This window comes from Musa acuminata, chromosome BXJ2-2 (genome assembly GCF_036884655.1).
Source record: "Musa acuminata AAA Group cultivar baxijiao chromosome BXJ2-2, Cavendish_Baxijiao_AAA, whole genome shotgun sequence".
NCBI classification, from domain to species: Eukaryota; Viridiplantae; Streptophyta; class Magnoliopsida; order Zingiberales; family Musaceae; genus Musa; species Musa acuminata.
The window spans coordinates 32,401,275-32,420,752 of record NC_088339.1 but is presented as its reverse complement, the minus strand read 5'-3'; the positions used below and the strand labels follow the sequence as shown (position 1 = coordinate 32,420,752).

General features: G+C 44.9%; 2 protein-coding genes across 4 annotated transcripts; both read right to left on the bottom strand.

The window, feature by feature from the left end:
• Nucleotides 1-877: 877 nt before the first annotated feature.
• On the bottom strand, nt 878-6,910 carry LOC135606132 (uncharacterized). 2 transcript variants are annotated; one of them, XM_065096953.1, is made up of 11 exons: nt 6,271-6,910; nt 5,580-5,657; nt 4,924-4,965; nt 4,744-4,849; nt 4,052-4,116; nt 3,926-3,970; nt 3,737-3,844; nt 2,804-2,891; nt 2,482-2,528; nt 1,849-1,927; nt 878-1,234 (listed from the first exon to the last, which is right to left on the bottom strand). In XM_065096953.1, exons 1-10 carry the CDS (start codon nt 6,859-6,861, stop codon nt 1,850-1,852), a joined length of 1,248 nt encoding a protein of 415 aa, XP_064953025.1. In that variant the 5' UTR covers nt 6,862-6,910; the 3' UTR covers nt 878-1,234; nt 1,849. The 2 variants fall into 2 exon arrangements, with proteins under 2 accessions (XP_064953025.1, XP_064953026.1); XM_065096954.1 differs by having other exon boundaries at nt 878-1,228.
• An 8,822-nt stretch (nt 6,911-15,732) lies between these two features.
• On the bottom strand, nt 15,733-18,795 carry LOC135606131 (uncharacterized). 2 transcript variants are annotated; one of them, XM_065096950.1, is made up of 3 exons: nt 17,887-18,795; nt 16,895-17,005; nt 15,733-16,318 (listed from the first exon to the last, which is right to left on the bottom strand). In XM_065096950.1, the coding sequence occupies exons 1-3, from the start codon at nt 18,682-18,684 to the stop codon at nt 16,292-16,294; spliced, it is 936 nt and encodes a 311-aa protein (XP_064953022.1). In that variant the 5' UTR covers nt 18,685-18,795; the 3' UTR covers nt 15,733-16,291. The 2 variants fall into 2 exon arrangements, with proteins under 2 accessions (XP_064953022.1, XP_064953023.1); XM_065096951.1 differs by having other exon boundaries at nt 16,895-16,999; nt 17,887-18,794.
• Nucleotides 18,796-19,478: the final 683 nt, after the last annotated feature.

Below are 19,478 nucleotides of genomic sequence, written 5' to 3'. Positions count from 1 at the left end.
CCGGCCACAATGATGTGGTGGTCGTCGACCTACTGCCATATTAGCTCAGCCTGTGACCAAGGGGAATCCGATCAGATGACAATAACTGATTACCATACAAAATAGAGGCCCAAAGAGTATAGCTCCGATAGCGGGAGAGACAACAAACCCTCATTCTTCTTTCCGCTCACCTTCAGTGTCGTGGTGGTGGGGGAGAGTATCCAAAAGATAGCGACGATAAATATGATCGAATCTGTACTCTTTGGGCTTTTATTTTATGTGGCGATCAATCTTCGTCATCCGATTTGATCCACTACAATCACTAACGGAGCTAATCCAGAAGTAGATCAGCAACCACAACATTATGGGCGGGGGCGGGTCATATGTGTCAACTGAAGCTCGAGAGCTCAAACTCACAACCTCTCCCTCCTCGTTGCTCATCGCCCCCTTCCTCGAATGCACCACGTCATGGGACAAAGCGATTGTCTTATGATTTGAGCGTTACACCATGGTGGTGGCCTCACCTACCTCCTCTGGCACCAATATAAAAGGCAAAACAATGTGACACTGATGCAAATGTGTCACCTCCCTCATCTTCCTCCTTTGATGCCAACATAGATGCCTCACCCCTCAGCCTCCTCTTTCTTCTCGTCGTCAATGTTCGAATCGACATCGACAAAATTAACCATTGCATCATTATCATCAACCACCACCACAACGATCACCCATGATATCATCATCTGCCACCATCGCTAAAAGTTTTTTGTTTATCATTTTCATATCATTCATGCTCACATACTATATCTTTAATTAATAAAATCGATGATATTATAATAAATAAAAATAAATATTTAACTTAGAGAGATTTTGATAATTTTTTAAAGTATAAGGATCACGATGCAACTAACTAGTAGAATAGGGTGTACACTATGAAAACAAGAAGTGTCCAACCGTCCAACTTTGAAGGTATCTTGAATTGGCTATGTAGGTGCTTATCCAGATCAGGTTTTTCTTTCTCCCTAGTTATTTGCAATGATCTTGAAGGAAAGATAATGCAATGATCAGATGCAACTAAATTGATGCAATGACGTTCAAGGAGCGGCCATCTTGGAATAACATCACCAAATGCACTATCTTGAGGATGCACCGATCTCGAAGGAGCGATCATCTTGGAATGACATAGCTCGCGTGACTCCAAAACACTCCATGGCTCATTTTGATAGGTTGGACGTCGTCAATTCTCGATCGGCTACACCTACAAATGGAGGCATTCTACAATTCAATAAGAATCAATGAAATTATGCTAATATAGAAAAAGGGAAGGACTACAATTGAATTCGATGAGTCAGAAAGAAAAATCTTAAAAAACAAAACAGATATAATCTTTTATCACATGAACAAACCAATTGCTTCCATCTCATAAAATAACAGACTCATAAAAAAACATGCTTTTATCTGTTAATTTTTGAGCTGCAGAGTTAAAAAGCCTATGTCAGTTAATATAGAACTGACAGATCAATCGTAGCATGATGATGATGTTCGATGATTATTACATGGAATACAAGCACTTTGGATGGTAATGTAGCAGAAGCATGGCAATTTCTTCAATATAATCTTAATCAAAACAGTTCCTGGATCATAATCAAATAAAAAGAAAAAAAAAAGGAAAACAACTGTTCTTGGATCTCTGGAGGCAGCAGTAGCTTTAGCGCTGTAAGACCATTTCCACGACGCGATGGCCAACTAAACAACAATGTTTGTGTACACTGTATCCGTTCAGTCTAAACAGGCTTGCATGCGAATGCAACAAAGATCACATCCAATTCCAACTGCCAGCAACTCAGAATGCAACTAATCTAAATTACCCACACTATTTGACTTGCAACTTGTTGTAGTGATCAGCAGCTGCAGAGAGTGACTGAATTGACACAGGATATCCAGGCCCCATCTGAAAGAAAATAAAGCATAGAAGAAGGCAAATGTAATTTCAGAAGATGACAAATCAGATCGAGTAATAAGAGAACCTTAATACTTGTTGCTTATATTTAAGAAGCAATCAAAATGTAAATCCATGATTACAAAGAAAAAAGGGCCACCATCTCACTCAAACAACAAAGAATAGATGAGCCTAGCAAAATCAGTATGTTGAACATCCACAACATCAACCATTGCAGTAGCAATATGATACAGAAGGAATTATTATTTTGTGTGTTCACTTGAGCAAGTACGATACAACAAAGTGTACTACTGATCACAAATCCTAAATCACTTGACCCTTAGAGGCTTCTACGAACATAAATAGATCGAAACAAATCATGCAGGAGGTCTCCAGAATTTCAAGTATTAAATTTATTAAGCACTTGCTTTGGGAACCTCAAAAGGTTTAAAATACATGTTTTTGCAGCGATATAGATAGAGCAGAAAGTGACTCGTAACATTCCACGATTGGGAGTTTACTTTCCAGTAGTTTTCTATCAAACAGGTGGCTCAAATTTTACTCACCGTGCTACATAAAGTGAAGTTCTTAACATATCCAACATATTTGGAAGCTGCAATACCAAGAAAAGCAATGTGTGAATAAAAAATTGCAAATAAGATATCTAGGAGAAAAATGATAAGACTAACAGAGGAAATTAAGATTTCATTCTTAAATACATAAAATAGCCCAACTATAGAGCAACTGCCAATATTTCCAAATTTTGTTAATTCCATAGAGCGAAGCCCCTATAGCATCATCAACAATTTCTTAATGCACATAACCCAATTGTGTTATGCTTAATAAACATTCATTAGAAACTGGAAAATCAATCGCAAAGACACTCACTTTTTTTTAGTCCCACAGGCTTTGCAATCAAGAGAGCATTGACAAAAGCTCCAATATTCTCAAGAAGAAACTCCTCTTTAAAGTTGACCTAGAAATTGCAGCAGGAACAAATTAGTTTCATCAAGAACCATAGTACTTGATCATAACAATATTAAGCACAGGCTTGGTTAACTAGGATAAAATAATTATTCCAATATTTAAGGAAACTCGTATCACTGAAGAACATGTGCTCATTCTGTTGTTGTTTCTAGATACATAACATAACAATAACAAGTACAACCATCATCCCACCTATAAAACCTCTTGTTTGTCATGTCAGGTTCAAGACCGCATGACTTAGATCCACATGATTAGATTAAAGGTTCATTATTTGAATATTTTGTGTTTATACAACTAGCACATCACCATTTATCTTAATATCTCTCAATTTTTATGCCTAAATTGATTAAATTTCTTTTACACTAAAATCCCAGGAAGCATTAGTGCCACACATGTTGCTATTATCAACATAATTTCTCATAGAACCCTGCACTATTGTCCTATTTCAGCCTCATCTGTCACACGCCTCAATTTTGTTTATCAACAGCCCAGCATCTACAAGTGCCCAACTGCCTGTGCCATTGTGATGGCTGGCACAATCAGCAGCATCAAAGTGCAAATGCCCATTAACCAATGCACTATGTCAACAATCAGCTAAGAAATGAGGAAGTTTCCATGACTTGCATTAAATATGCATCAAGTCATGTAAGAAACTTGTATCTGTCCAACAACTTCCTAAAGAGATATGATTATCGAAGTGTGAATCATTAAGCATTACAAAAATGGTTCAATTGAACAACTCTGCCATAGCCTAGCCCAAATTTGAAAATATAAAATGGCTGGCATGATAATTGATCTTGCTTAGATTGACGAAAGGTGCATAAGAAATCAGACCTTTCCAAGGCCTACATGGACGATAGCAGTTTTGTCAATCTTAAAATCAACACGGCCTGACTTTGCCTCTTTCACAGCTCCTGAAACATCACTTGTCACAGATCCTAGCTATACAAGAGACGAAATGGTTAGAGAAGCATAACAAACACATCTTTCATAATACCTAGTAAAGAAATTGAAGAAACTCACTTTGGGATTTGGCATTAGGCCACGAGGACCAAGGATCCTAGCAATCTGATAACATTTCATGTAAGACATGTAACAAACATATATTTAGAATTAAATATGTACAAGCAATGTTTCATGCTACAAAACCTTTGAGAGACGAGGCATGAATGTAGGAGTTGCTATACACTTGTCAAATTTCAGTTTGCCACCTCCTGCAGAGTTTACTTCAATGATGAAAAAAATCTAATGTAATACATACAGAAAGCAGTTACAAGGAATTGTCACCCAGTAAAAACCTGCAGCATCCCCTATGTATCAAGGAAATAGCATTATAAAGCATGGCCCAGAATTTGTATATGAAATAAAGTAAATCATGCACCAACCCAGCATCCACTATACTGAATTACAAAATACAAACACAAGAAAATGGAGGAGGCAAGGGGGAAATGAGGAGAAAGAAGAACCTAGAAGAAATAGGAACCTTCCTCACAAGCATCTAAATGTATTCCTCATGATGCAATGGACCAAGTTTCAAAAAGTAACAAAGAAAGATGAGCATAATTTTTCAACAAGTGTGGCTACCGCCTACATGTATCAAAAAACATTTGTCCTTACTGGACATGAACAGAAACTAGAAATATTTGTCAACCAATTTGATATTCGAAAGAACTGTCTGAAAATAGCAAACCAATTCTGAAAACATTGGACAAAATGCTAACAAATTCATCCATCGGCATGTTACAGTATTGCACTAAAGAAAAGCTTATCAACAAAATAAAAGTCTTCGAGAATTCTCAGAACAATTGAGTGTTTTCCAACAAGGGATAAAATCCTATTACCATTTTTTATTTCTTCAATAAGCTCCTCACCACCAACAATATCAGCTCCAGCAGCTCTGGCTTCATCTGCTGCAGCCTTGTCGGCAAATACAGCTACCCTAACAGTCTGAACATGAAGTGGTATAAGTATTATTAACATAATAAACAAAACTAAATGGCATCTAATACAATACAGGGCACCTTTCCTGTGCCGTGTGGCAGTGTCAGGGCACCCCGTACCATCTGCAACAAGAAAATGTTTTCTAAGAGCAATTGCCAAATCGGTGTAGTAAGAAAAAAACAAGAAAAAAGCCACCTGTGAAGAAGAAAGGTAGTTCATAAGCTAGTTAAACAAAATGTTGAGCATCCAATGTTTCAAATGGTAGACTCAAATTATTATGGTGACACTTGCATCCCAACGAGCACCACGTTAAGTGCTTGCACATCCACCATGCCATGATTCAAATACAAGATAGTTGTGTAACATTGGATGCAACAAGTTCACTGTCACCAATCATATGGGCTCAACTGAGAAAGGATACAATCGCACGATGCCTATTATCCTCAACAACAGTCGAGACTGAATGACAAAATTAATGACAGAGGCTCTTAGACTTGCTTTGTTCTTATGTTGCTTCTTAGTGTTTGTGCTGCCATTTAGGTATTTATAGTTTCCATTATGTGGAAAATATTTACAGCAGCTTTGTTTAGCTGTCTGCATTTTTTTTAAAAAAAATCTTAACAAATCCATCTAAATAACCAAGGGCCACAACAATGATAACAAATTTTATGCATGCAAGACAAGCTTGAAAATTATATGACATGCATTATCAGCATCAAAGAATATTATAACAAACCTGGTCGCCTCTACGTGGATCAACTCCCAAATTAACATGAGCTTCCATTGTTTCGACGAACTTACGCTTTGCATTAGCCTGAATAATGGCTAGAAATCACAAAGAACAGTGAGAACTGAATCTTGCAAGAAAAAGCAAATTGCCAAAAGATGACAAAGACTAACTAAATGTACCAAAAACTCGCACAAATGCTAGCTAACCCTTATACTTTCTGCGGTCACTCTATGTTATTTTTACACAACTAACACCAACATAGTCTAAAATAATATCCCAAATACTCCTATTAGTGTTAGAAAATTCATTTCTTGTTATCTCTTATATTGAGGTGCCATGAATTATCTAATAGTGATTGAAAAAAGACTTTATCTGGCACTTTTATTATTCTATTTGGTTTGATCAGCTCTATCACTAACTCTTTAAGTTCGAAAAAGGGCAAAAATGTTAAGAAAACTAAATATGAGTATATTACACCTCAATCCTAACCTAAACAAGACTCAATCTGCACCTGACTCAAACCACAGGTCTACAAAATAAAACACGTTTCAATTGCCATGATCAACCAGTTTTTTAAGATCCAAAGAGCTACTAGCTAGTTTTTCATGTGACCTCATTGTACAACATTATAGCATTGTTGGTTGCTTGTTGTATCCGTATCATAAGACATAACCAGAGATTAAAGCCACATGCCGACCTTGACTTGTCGAATGGCCTCCATCAAATCCATGGGCACCTTCTGAGACTTCCTCTCCGGAACGATGAGCGTCGGGAACGGAATCTTCGGCTCCTCCTGAAGATCAAAGAAGCTCCGTGCACGGGCACCCGACTGGATCCTTCTAGCTTCCCTCTGCAGCTGCCCGTCATCACCTTTCGTCTCCTCCGGCTCCGGCGCCCTGTACTCCGGCAATGGCGCCACGCGCGCCTGGTAAGAGACCGGGGATATCGTCGGACCGTCCTTGACGAACCGGGCGTCCGCTCTCGTCCAAGGGCGAGAACCCCCATCCGGGACCTGGGACTCCGCGCGCGGCAGCCTCGGCGGAGGCGAGGGAGGGGAAGGAGCGCCGTTCGAAGCGTCGGGGCTCTCCTCTTCGTCGGGATCTTTGGGCTTCACGGGGTAGGAGACCGGCGAGATGGAGGAGGAGGAGGAGGAGGAGGAGAGGGATCTCGAGAAGAAGAAACTGGGGACCGGAGATGTTTCGGAGGGGGAGGATAGAGGGACTTGGAGAGGTCGGAGTCGGTGGTGGTGGCGGCGGGCGTGGGAGAGGAGGAGAGTGAGACGGGCCATTGGGGGCGACGCGTTGGGGCTGGCGCCGTTGAGGTGGGGTTTAACGAGGAACGTGAAGCGGCGAAGGGGTATTTAGGGCAGCGGGCACTTAATTGGGCTTTTTGGGCTTCAATAAAGTTCGGCCGGAAGCCTAATTTTAGATTTCCTTTGTTTTATTACTATTTCAGAATAAAAATGAAATACATCTTTCTATGTTTTCTTAGGCTAATTACATCTTTCTAAATTAGACCCTTTAGTATTTTAATTTTTAATTTTAAAAAATATATATTAAATTTTTATGATTATGAAAGTTAAATATTTAACTTCATTTACTTTAATACTATTAGTTTTATCGACGAAAGATACAATGTGTGATAGTACATAATAGCACGTGCATTATATAAAAATAATGAGTAAAAAAGTAATTTCAATGATAGCGGTGGACGATAGCATCATGGGTGATTATTGTAGTAGTGGTTAACAAGAACAATGCATTGGTTAATCTTGTCGATATCAATCCGAACATCAACGGAAGGAGAAAGAGAAAACAAAGTAGTGAGGCATCTGCATCGATGCCAGAGGAAGAGGAGGCAAGTGAGGCATATGTTTTAGCATCACATTGCTTTGCCTCCTTTGATGTTGCTCTACATTTGTATCATTGTTGAAAGAGGAAGAGGAGAGAGGTGAGGCATATGTGTTGATGCCACGTTGCTTTGCCTCCTTTTCCTCCTTCGATAGTATTATATATTTGTGTCGGTGCTGGAGGAGGAAAAGAATAGGGGTAAGCATTTGCATTAGTGCCGCAACGCTCTACCTCCTCTTCATCCTTTGATAATGCTCTACATTTGTGTTGGCATCAAAAGAGAAAAAAGAGACAGGTGAGACATTTTCGTTGCTGATAACAAGCAGGGATGAGGCAAATGAGGAAGAGCAATGTAATACCAAAGGAGGAAGAAGAGGCAAGTGAGGCATCTGTGTCAACGCCGCACCACTCTATCTCCTCTTCCTCTTTCGGTGTTGCTTTACATTTGCGTTAGCACTAAAAGAGGAAGAGGAAGGAGGTGAGACATTTGCATTAATGCTGCATTGCTTTGCCTCCTCTTCCTTCTCGAGCGTCATCGTATATCTATCTCGGTGTTGGAGGAGGAAGAGAAGATAGGTGAGGTATTTACATCATCAATAATAAGGAGGGAGGAGGAAGAAGAGGTAGAACAATACAATGTTAGATGAGGAAGTGAAGGGAGGCGAGGCATTTATGTGAAGGAGAAAGATACTGTAGAGTAGTGTGATAGTGACACAGATGCCTCAACTCTCTCCTCTTCCTCCTCTAGTGCCGATGCAAATGGTGCTAGACGAGAAAGAGGAGGTACAGTAGTGCAGCGCTCACCGCCATCCTCTTTCTACTTCAGCGTCGATGTAGATGCGGAGTAACACTGAAGGAGGCACAGAAAGCAAAGCAGCACAACACCAATGCATATGTCTCATCGCTCTGCATCATCTTTCTCTTTGTCATCGATGTTCAGATCGACATCGATAAGGTCGACCATCGAATCATTCTCGTTGACTACTACCACAATAGTCATCTACAGTACTATCATTCGTCACCACCATTAAAATTATTTTTTTGTTGAGCTATATTTTTCGTTGGTAAAACCTCTGTATGGTAATCCTTGGCCTTGACGTGATAGGGCAAGTTTTGCCCCCAGAACACGTTACGGCTAATGCTACACGTCACCACACAGACGAAATGAATGTGTACCTCAAACCTCTGTACGACATAACCAGACTCGATAAACCCAAAATAGCATCGCCCCGTACGCCGAGCCCGATTTTGGCCCCTCCAACGAACAAGTTAGTCTCTCCCTTTTCGGGGACGGGACAGAGTTTTTATACTGTCATGGGATCACCGACTGTACGTGGGTTGACGTGGTGGACACAGCACGACATTGGTGAATGTTCTGGCTCGACGTACTGTCACGACCTTAGCTGGAATTGCCTAAGGCGTGCGGCACCCTTGCGGCCAAAGACGCGAACTTAGCTTGCGTTGCCTAAGTCGCGAGTCACTCTTGCGGCAAAGACGCGAACTTAGCTTGCGTTGCCTAAGTCACGCTTCGCCCTTGCGATCTTGCTCCGCAAGGATTAGCCCACTTTGTAACCTCTCGCAGGTCCCGAAGGACCTGTAAAAGAGAAAGAGAGTTAGATCGAAAGAACGAGCAACGGACAAGTCCCGAAGTCTCGCGAAAGGGAAAGCTTTACAAGCAATTCGTCGAACACCTTGTGTGCACAAGAGAAAAGAGGGAGAGGGGGAAAAACAAGGCTTTCAAGGATGAACGAACAGCTGCAAGCCCACAAACAGTCGCTCACCTGGTCCCGGACGCAACACCAAGTTCCCGTAAAGGTCACGTGCGAACTTGCGAAAGAGTGTCTACGCTCGGTATATAACCGAAGCCCCATCCAGCCATGTGCCACCCGGGGGGTTCCTGGGGTCTGAGCTGGCTGACATTTTGGTGAGCGGAGGCAGCACTCCGCTCACCTCCCGCGGCACGCGAAAACGGAGCCGTTTTGGGCTGTTTTGGGGCTGTTTTGCTCGGTTCGGTGAACGGTCGCTTTACAACGCTGCAGCTTGTTCGAACTTACATATTTACAAGCAAAATGACCCAAAACCATAAGAAAACATGCTGTCAAGCAGTTGTACATGCGGGTGTGAGCGACAAACGGTTTGTTGAACGGAGTTGTTGCGGGTGCGCGACGACCGTTCGTGACATTCTCCCCCACTTAAACTGTCGACGCCCTCGTCGACGCTTGTTGGTAGTTGTTGATGACTTCTTCTTCATGTCGCAGGGCGTCTTCAGGCTCCCAACTGGCTTCAGTTCGGGGAAGCTTTCACCACTTCACCAAGTACTCTGTCTGCTCCGCTCCGTTGGGTAGCTTTATCTTGCGATCCGCTAGAATGGTTTCCACTCGCTTCTCGTAGGAGGCTGTGATGGGAGGTAGCCGAGTTGGAATACTTCGAGAAGCATCTTGCGGATCCGAATGGTAGGCCTTCAGGTTGCTGGCGTGAAGAACGTTGTGAATTTTGAACTACGCCGGCAGCTGCAACTTGTAAGAAACATTGCCTACTCTGCTGATAATTGGGAAGGGCCCTTCATACTTACGCACCAATCCTTTGTGGACTCTTTTCCTGAAGAATTGGAGTGATGCTGGATGGAGCTTTACCAACACCAAATCGCCAACTTTGAACTCTTGTGGTCGCCTTCCCAAGTCTGCCCACTTCTTCATCCGTTTTGCCGCATTCTCCAAGTAAGCCCGCGCAATATCGGCATTTCGATGCCATTCCTTTGCGAAATGGTAGGCTGATGGACTACTCCCAGTATAACCAATTGCCATAGTGTGCGGAGTCGACGGTTGTTGTCCTGTGATAATTTCGAAGGGGCTCTTGTTGGATGCAGAGCTCCGCTGCAAGTTGTAGGAGAATTGGGCGATGTCCAACAGCTTCACCCAATCTCGTTGATTGGCACTCACGTAGTGCCGGAGATACTGCTCTAAGAGCGAATTTATTCTTTCAGTCTGACCATCCGTCTAGGGGTGGAGGCTTGTAGAGAAGTATAACTTTGACCCCAACAATTTGAATAGCTCGGTCCAGAATCGTCCCAGGAACCGAGCGTCTCGATCGCTAACAATATTGTGTGGGACTCCCCAATACTTCACTACACCCTTCATCATCAGTCTGGCCGCCTCTTCAGCTGAACAGTGTAGGGGAGCAGCAATGAAAGTTGCATACTTTGAAAACCGATCGACCACCACAAGTATCGATCCAAGTCCCCCTACAGGCGGCAAGCTCGATATGAAGTCTAAGGAAATGCTCTCCCATGGCCTCTCTGGTACAAGCAACGGCTCCAAAAGTCCCACCGGCTTCCGTTGCTCCACCTTGTCTTGTTGGCAAGTAAGGCATGTTCGAACATACTCCTCCACATCAATCCCCATCTTTGGCCAGTAGAAGGCCCTCTCCACGAGAGCCAATGTTCTGTGAATGCCGGGATGTCCAGCCCAAAGGGAATCGTAACACTCTTTTAAGAGTTCACGCCTTAAATTGTCCACTCGGGGAACATAAACTCTATTCCCTTTTGTGTAAACAAGTCCCTCCTGGACCCAAAATCGTCGTGCCTTGCCTTCTTTGATGAGCTGCATCAGGATAACTGCCTGGGGATCACTATACAGTCCATCTCTGATTCGAGAAAGGAAGTTGGAGTGTAACTGACTTGTTTGGCCTCTGCCCTCCAGTTGTGCAGCATTCACACACTCCACCTTCCGACTCAGCGCATCGGCCACGACATTCGCCTTCCCGGGCTTGTATTCCATTGCCATATCAAATTCAGCCAGGAAGTCCTGCCACCGTGTTTGCTTTGGGGAGAGCTTCTTCTGAGTTTGGAAATAACTCAGGGCGATGTTGTCTGTCCTCAGCACAAATCGCGACCCGAGGAGGTAGTGTCGCCAAACTCGTAGGCAGTGGATCACCGCTGTCATCTCCTTCTCATGCACTGGATACCGCCTCTCGGTCTCGTTGAGTTTGCGGCTCTCGTAGGCCACCGGATGACCTTCTTGCATGAGTACTCCACCAATAGCAAAGTCCGAAGCATCTGTATGGACTTCAAAGGGCTCTCCATAGTTTGGCAATTTGAGCACTGGTTCTTCCAGAACAGCAGCCTTCAGATCTTGGAATGCTATCTCGCATCTGTCCGACCACTTCCAAGGCTGCTCCTTCTTCAGCAACTCCGTCAGTGGGGTTGCCCGCTTCGAATATCCCGCGATGAAGCGTCGATAGTAGTTGACGAAACCAAGGAAGGATCTCAACTCTGGCACCTTCTTTGGAGTTCGCCATTCCGCAACTGCTTGCACCTTCGACTTATCCATCCGAATGGAGCCATCACCGATTCGATGCCCCAAGAATAGGATCTCAGTCTGAGCAAAGTAGCATTTCTCCCTTTTTACGAACAACGTGTTCTCCCTGAGAACCTTGAAAATCGTCCGAAGGTGCTTAACGTGCTCCTCGAGCGTTTGGCTGTAGACGACGATATCGTCCAAGTAGATGACCACGAACTTATCCAAATACTCCTTGAATAGCTGGTTCATGAGAGTACAGAAAGTGGCCGGAGAGTTGGTTAAGCCGAAAGGCATCACCAAGAACTCAAACGCTCCATATCTGGTCACACAAGTAGTCTTTGCTTCGTCGCCTTCAGCAATGCGCACCTGCCAATACCCCGACCGGAGGTCGAGTTTTGAGAAATACTTCGCCTTGCCCAATTGATCGAACAAGTCCGCAATGAGCGGGATGGGATACTTGTTCTTCACTGTTACTTTGTTGAGGGCTCGGTAGTCGACGCATAATCGGAGGCTCCCATCTTGTTTCTTCTGAAAGAGAACTGGAGCTCCGAAAGGTGCTTTTGAGCTGCGGATGAGACCACCGCTTAGCAGTTCACCTAACTGCTTCCTGAGTTCGGCCAACTCTGGTGGAGGCATGCGGTAGGGTGGTCTTGCTGGAGGCTTCACTCCTGGCTCCAGCTCGATACTATGATCCACGCCTCTGCGTGGAGGGAGAGTCTTCGGCAACTCGGGTGGCATAACGTCTTTGAACTCTTTTAGGACGTTCGCCACCATAGCAGGTTCTTGAATGGCCTCTTCATTGAGTGGCTCTAGCTTCATAGCAGCCACGAATGTCAGTTCGCCCTTTCGCACCCCTTTCTTCAATTGTAAGGCCGAAATGTGTTGGGGCTCCTTGGTTCCTCTCCGAGAGACGGGAACCACGCAGGGGTCATCGCCTCCCATCATACATAGGGAATTCAAGAACGGCATCGGCACCAACTTCGCCGCGTGCATAAACTCCATTCCAAGAATCACTTGGAAGTCGTCTAATGGCACGGCCATCATGTTGGTGTTCCCGCTCCAAGTCCCGATTTTGATGGGAACTCCCTTCGCCAACCCGGAGATTCGCCTGGCCTCCGAGTTCACCGCCTTCATTCGGCTTGGGCTTTTCTCCAATGTCAACCCAAGTCGTTGTGCTTCACGATCGGCTATGAAGTTGTGGGTAGCGCCCGTGTCCACCATGGCACGGGTCGTTTGGCCATTCAGCTTGATGTCCACATACATCAGATCACTGCTTCCTGCTTTTTGTGCCTTCGTCTTTATGTTCTCCCCCACTTGACCCCGCATAGCGTTCAACAGACGCATTGCTCCCATTCGGGGTCCTTGCGACTCCTCATCGTCGCTGCTGGATTCTGAACTGCTCGAACTAAGAGCAACAGCTTTGCCCTTGTCCAATCGGGGAGGGTGGATGGAAGCTGTCAAAGCGTTGAGTGCCTGCTTCTGTGGGCACTCCCTTACCATGTGCGGTCCTCCGCACAAGAAGCATCCTCCAGGTTTTGAGGCCTTGCCTTTTGGGTTCGGCCCTTTGTGGGAGCTCTTCTTCTTCTGTTCGCCCCCGAGCTCCTTCCCTCGAGAATGTTTTGGAGGGCGATTGCTTGAAGATTGTTTCCTTCTCGCTGGGTCTTCAGAGGAAACGAAGTCGGTGAGCCTTTCTGCAGCTGCAATTGCCCCGACCACGTCGGTAACATTCCTTCGATTCAGCTCCTGCTGAGCCCATGGTTTCAAACCATCAAGGAAGCTGAACAACTTGTCCTTCTCGGACATGTCCTGTATGTCCAGCATCAGTGCAGAAAACTGCTTTACATAGTCTCGGATGGTGGTACTTTGGCGGAGTTGTCTCAACTTCCTTCTTGCGACGAACTCTGTGTTCTCCGGTAGGAACTGAGTTCTCAACTCCCGCTTCAAGTCTTCCCATGTGTCGACTCGACACCGACCTTGTTGGATCTCCTCCCAACGAGTTCGCCACCAAAGTTTCGCATCTCCATTCAGATACATTGTTGCTATGGAAACTTTGGTATCTTCAGAATCGGGCCTCGTAGCTCGGAAGTATTGCTCCATGTCAAACAGAAAGTTCTCGAGCTCCTTGGCATCTCTGGCCCCTCCGTATCCATGGGGCTCAGGTGCCCTCAAATTTTGTGGCGGTGCAACGCGGGTGTTGCCTCCTCCCGCATTTAGCGTTCTTGTGAGCATAGCCACTTTTGCCGTGAGTTCCGCCACAACATCCTGTAAGTGCTGCACGGAGTCCTTGGTGTCATCGGACAGTCGGTCGACTAGGGCCTCGACCTTGTCGATCCTGGACTCCGCTTCCTCTTGCGAGCTCTCTACCCCAACAAGTCTTTGTTGGCCATGGTAGAGTTCCTCCATGCTCGCTTCCAGAACATCCAGGCAGGTTTCCGCCGTCGTGAGTCTCTCCTTATGACTCTTTCTCCCAGTTAGCGCACCAGATTGCGCTTCCTCCGCTCGCGGAGAGTTGCCAACTTCTCGCTCATCCTGTTCGCTGCCGCGATCCTCGTGAGCGGCTCCAACAGCATGAGAGCGAGTGTGCACATGTAGCCCACCTGCGGCTGCTTGGGGCAAGGGTCCGGCTTGCCCCGTCTTGCTTGATTCGCCACGATGCTTTGCCATGGCGAAGTTGCGAAGTTCATTCGCTGTTCGATCGAAGAGCTTGCCCGCTCTGATACCACAATGTCACGACCTTAGCTGGAATTGCCTAAGGCGTGCGGCACCCTTGCGGCCAAAGACGCGAACTTAGCTTGCGTTGCCTAAGTCGCGAGTCACTCTTGCGGCAAAGACGCGAACTTAGCTTGCGTTGCCTAAGTCGCGCTTCGCCCTTGCGATCTTGCTCCGCAAGGATCAGCCCACTTTGTAACCTCTCGCAGGTCCCGAAGGACCTGTAAAAGAGAAAGAGAGTTAGATCGAAAGAACGAGCAACGGACAAGTCCCGAAGTCTCGCGAAAGGGAAAGCTTTACAAGCAATTCGTCGAACACCTTGTGTGCACAAGAGAAAAGAGGGAGAGGGGGAAAAACAAGGCTTTCAAGGATGAACGAACAGCGGCAAGCCCATAAACAGCCGCTCACCTGGTCCCGGACGCAACACCAAGTTCCCGTAAAGGTCACGTGCGAACTTGCGAAAGAGTGTCTACGCCCGGTATATAACCGAAGCCCCATCCAGCCATGTGCCACCCGGGGGGTTCCTGGGGTCTGAGCTGGCTGACATTTTGGTGAGCGGAGGCAGCACTCCGCTCACCTCCCGCGGCACGCGAAAACGGAGCCGTTTTGGGCTGTTTTGGGGCTGTTTTGCTCGGTTCGGTGAACGGTCGCTTTGTAACGCTGCAGCTTGTTCGAACTTACATATTTACAAGCAAAATGACCCAAAACCATAAGAAAACATGCTGTCAAGCAGCTGTACATGCGGGTGTGAGCGACGAACGGTTCGTTGAACGGAGTTGTTGCGGGTGCGCGATGACCGTTCGTGACAGTACGAGGCAATGTCGTTCCGAGTTTACTGGGTTTGGTTATGCCGTACAGAGGTTTGAGGTACGCATTCATTTCGCGTGTGTGGTGACATGTAGCATTAGCCATGATGTGTTCTGGGGCAAAACTTGTCCTATCAAGTGTGTCTGATAAGAATTTATCGACGATCAATCTAATAAGTGTCTAACGTGCAAATAGTATTCGGAATAGGAAAGAATCCATCCATATGTATGTTGTAAGTACCGGTGGCTATAGTTGATTAAGATCCATATGTATGTTGGATTTCGATAGGTGAAAAATACTAATTACATCAATTTTGATTCTTAGAAATGTTTTTCTTCCCTTTTAATTTTTTCAAGTAAAAGATGAGCCTTCATTAAGCTTTTACTTGATATTTTCTTCATCTTCTTCTCAACCACTCCCCTTTCGCATACAGTGAAGAATACATCTGGTTGTTTCATGAGAACATTTGTGAAGACCAGAACATGGAATGATCTCTACAGTAAGCATTATTCTCTTCTGTAGAATATATACTCACAAAATGTTACAGTGCCTCACTCTGTCAGATTGCATTCCACAAGAACCATGTTGGTTGCAGTTGCATGCATGCATATCACAGCCGGGAAGCACAATTGACTGCACAAATCTGCAACTTTGACCTCAGATATACAGTGATGGAATGTACTTTGTGCAATACTATTGCTTTAATGTGTTTCCACCTGATTTCTATTTGGTCAGAACACAATTCAGTGAAGCATAGTAAGAGTGCAACAATGTTCCATGAAAACCACAACAAAGCTTTCTTTGCCACAGAAGCAGGCTACTCCAGCGCCAAATATAAGCCCTAATGTTTGTGGCAACAAAGACAGCCATGACAGCCTGATGTTATTGCACCCGGCACGCAAGAAAGGAGGTATCAATCTGCTCATATGATACTCGACAATCTCCAAGCAAGAAGCACCAGAAGTAACACCACTGACTATGTTCTCGGAGGCTGTTGTTTCTTGACATGTCTTTCCGGCTCCAGCAGGTCTATCAAATCTGAGATGGCCTTTGTTTATTCTTGTAATGGGAGAGAAGCCCTCTACAAAAAATAAGGTGATGATGGTGCACGATCATGTCATGGATGTACTACACTTGTGAAATAAATATGACTTCTGAGTGCAATAATCCAAAGGTTGGAAATGTTTGAAAAATTGACGTCATGCATGTCATGGATAAAGGAGTTAATCAAAGTCAGGTTTTGTACAATCAGGCCGTAAAAGTTCAGCAAGAGGCATAATAAGCCTCCACATTAATATAAGAGGATTGAAATCACCAATCACAGTGAAAATCCCATGCATAAACATACTTTCACATTTGCTGCTTTACAAACTGAAGTTTCATGTCGATCAAAGAAAACAATAAGTTATCTGAAACATCCTTTTTTTCCCTCTGGGTTCATGTTGCACTGCTATGGTTGTTTACTAGTACTGATAGACTTAGGGGAGTCCAAAGGAATCAAAGGCAAAAAGAAAAATGAAAATATTAAGGAAACATATTAAAATACCAAAAAAATCAGACTCTTCAACTTTTCAATGTAGTTGAAGATTCTCATGCGATTTTAAGAAAAGTTTTAAGAAATGCATGCATCGGTACATTTACAGGAAGATCTATATACCTCAAATATATTCTCTGTGAGGTTTCCATTAATTGCATCTATATTCTGGATCGTATCCCCGGGAAGTTCTTCCTCGTTCTCTATGACATCTTTCTGCACATCGTCCTGCATCTAAGAAGAAAACCATGAGAGCCAAATACACGCATATTATCTTACTCCAGACTTTATGTGGTTACCACAGCGAAGCTCCAAAATTTCAAAATTTGACAACACTCATGATGATAAAGATGCATAGAAGCAAAGATATGAAACATACACCAGGCATTTCTATGATCTTGTCAATCACTACGCAGATAACTAACCCTCTGCATATTACCTCTGCTCTTGATTATGATATGACAGGCAATTAAACAAACTACATACAAATTGAGGGTTATAATTATATGCTACCGTAGGATTTGCCATAGCAGTTTTCCACAATGCTAAGTGTCATGATGCAACAACAAATTTAAACAAACAAAATGACACAAGATACTCTGAGCAGTAAAGTTTCAACAAGTTGTTTCGACATATATGGTAGTGTCTCCCCAAGCGATCTCCGGAACCATTACCTTATGGATCTTTTCTTTCTTATGAAAAAGGTCTTTTCTCTGAGTTGAGATTTCCTCTTTTTCCATGTTGTCATGCATCATATTTAATAACCATTGACATTAAGCAAATGAATACAACGATGTACATTACACTGATCATCTAAATATAATTAGCAGGAAACTAAATCTTTAAGCAATTAACAAAGGAAGATGCTTATGATTTAAGCTATCATCGTCATTCACATAGTATGACAACTGCAAGATAATGAATTTACCATGAAGGAATGTTCAATGCAATTAACCTGGTATCATCCTTCAAATTGTAACAAAGAAACTAAATCTTTAGGCAATTCTCGAAGGGGAAGAAAATTGATTAAGCTAAAATGTTATCGCCCTTCACACAGATCACAGAGATGTTCAAAGTAATGGATTTACATCTTAAGAACAAGTATTGCAAGTTACCTGGGTTTTGCCAGCATCAGACAAGGACCGGCCGAGAGAGACTGCCGTATCAAGAACAAAGCTTGGAAGCCTCTTGATGTCCCAACCAAGAACCTGGCACACAGCTTTCGCCAATGCCCGGTGTGCTCCCCTCCTCTTTGCCTTCGATGTTGATTTCGCATGCTGCACGAGTCCCATACAATTTCGGAATCTCCTCACCCTCTTCGACCCAATTCCTGCACACGCAAAGCAAGAGAACTCCCCTTTCTCATAATTCTTCTCGTAGTACTCCCTCAGCTCACCATCCTTCACAAATAGCTCCGTAAAGAACCTGAAAGGTCCCATCTTTGCCCCATCATTCTCCTCCATATCGTCTTCCTCATCTTCCTCGTCCTCATCGGAGTCGTCTTCTTCGGAGAAGAAATCCTGGGAGGCCTTCAACCCGTTATGTTGGGCTTGAGCCGCAGCTACTCGGGCCTGATCCTCAGCGGAAACGGGCATGCTGGTAGCCGCGGCCTGAGGGGGCGCCAAATCGCCCCACGTGGTGGGCACCGCGTTGGTGTCCGGCGCGGGAATCGAGGGCCATTCCGGCCCGGAGTCGGTGCGGGCGGCAGCGGCCTTCTCCTTCTTCCCCCTCTTCTCCTGCTTCGACTTCTTCTTGAAGGCGGCGGGGGCGGGATGGAGGGCAGGCCCGGGACTAGGGCCAAGGTTACTGTTGCGGTTGGGAGGGGGGCCGCGCCGCCAAAGGGAGTGGAGGTAGAGGACCTCCTCCGCCCTAAACCGCTCGAGGTCTGCCCGCGGCACGCGTCGAGGGTCCATGGCGGCAGCACAGGTGGCGTGGCAGCGACGAAAGGAGCGAAACGACGAGGTGAGTTGACCGCTCCCGAAGGAGGGAGTGAAGCTGGCGTTCGGTGGGGAAGCGCTCGCAGTGAGTGACGCGACCGCGGGTGGAGTGCGATGATTCTGATCCTCCGATCCTGACCGTTCGTGTATACGTACTGGTGAAATTGGTGAACAAACGGTCAAGATTTCACGGACTCGAATGGCTACGGGAAAAACACACAATATGGTCAATAACAAAGCTCGGATCGGGTCGGACGCGGACGAACCCGATTCGACTGACAACAGCCACGTAAACGCCTAACGGATCTGACCCGTTACAAAAATTGGATTCAACTTTCCGACCCGTTTCCCGCTGGCACGCGTCTCCTTCTCCCCGCTTCTTTTTGGCTGATATGTGGCGTGCCCCTTCTTCACCACCATCAGCATCCTCGATCCGATCGTCAAAGCAGCTCGCCTGGCGGTTACCCTCCGATTCTTGGGGATCTCTCTGCTCTTTGCTCCACTATTTTCTCAGGTTTTTACTCTCTTTTTCTTCGATCTTGGATCTTGGATCTTGGAGGATTGGTTCGGTTCTCGGAGTGTAGAAAAGATTCGTTTTTTTTGTGCTATTTGCATTGTGACATAGCTCAATGCGGCAGGTGTTGGGTCGACTCTTGTTCTTGATTCGCTATTAAAACTCTTCTGGTTTTGGGTTCATGTTTTTGCTCATAATGATATCTGGCTTCCACTGTTATTTTCATCGACATTTGATCTTGGGCTATGTATTCGGT

Excerpts from the sequence above, each read along its gene's own strand:
- LOC135606132 (XM_065096953.1), bottom strand. The coding sequence starts at position 6,861 with ATGGCCCGTCTCACTCTCCTCCTCTCCCACGCCCGCCGCCACCACCAC. Across the intron at positions 3,971-4,051 it reads TCATGCCTCGTCTCTCAAAG|ATTGCTAGGATCCTTGGTCC; the intron begins GTTTTGTAGCAT and ends AAATGTTATCAG. Across the intron at positions 1,928-2,481 it reads ACTTCACTTTATGTAGCACG|ATGGGGCCTGGATATCCTGT; the intron begins GTGAGTAAAATT and ends ATTTTCTTTCAG.
- LOC135606131 (XM_065096950.1), bottom strand. The coding sequence starts at position 18,684 with ATGGACCCTCGACGCGTGCCGCGGGCAGACCTCGAGCGGTTTAGGGCG. Across the intron at positions 17,006-17,886 it reads CTGATGCTGGCAAAACCCAG|ATGCAGGACGATGTGCAGAA; the intron begins GTAACTTGCAAT and ends TTTTCTTCTTAG. Across the intron at positions 16,319-16,894 it reads TCACAGAGAATATATTTGAG|AGGGCTTCTCTCCCATTACA; the intron begins GTATATAGATCT and ends TATTTTTTGTAG.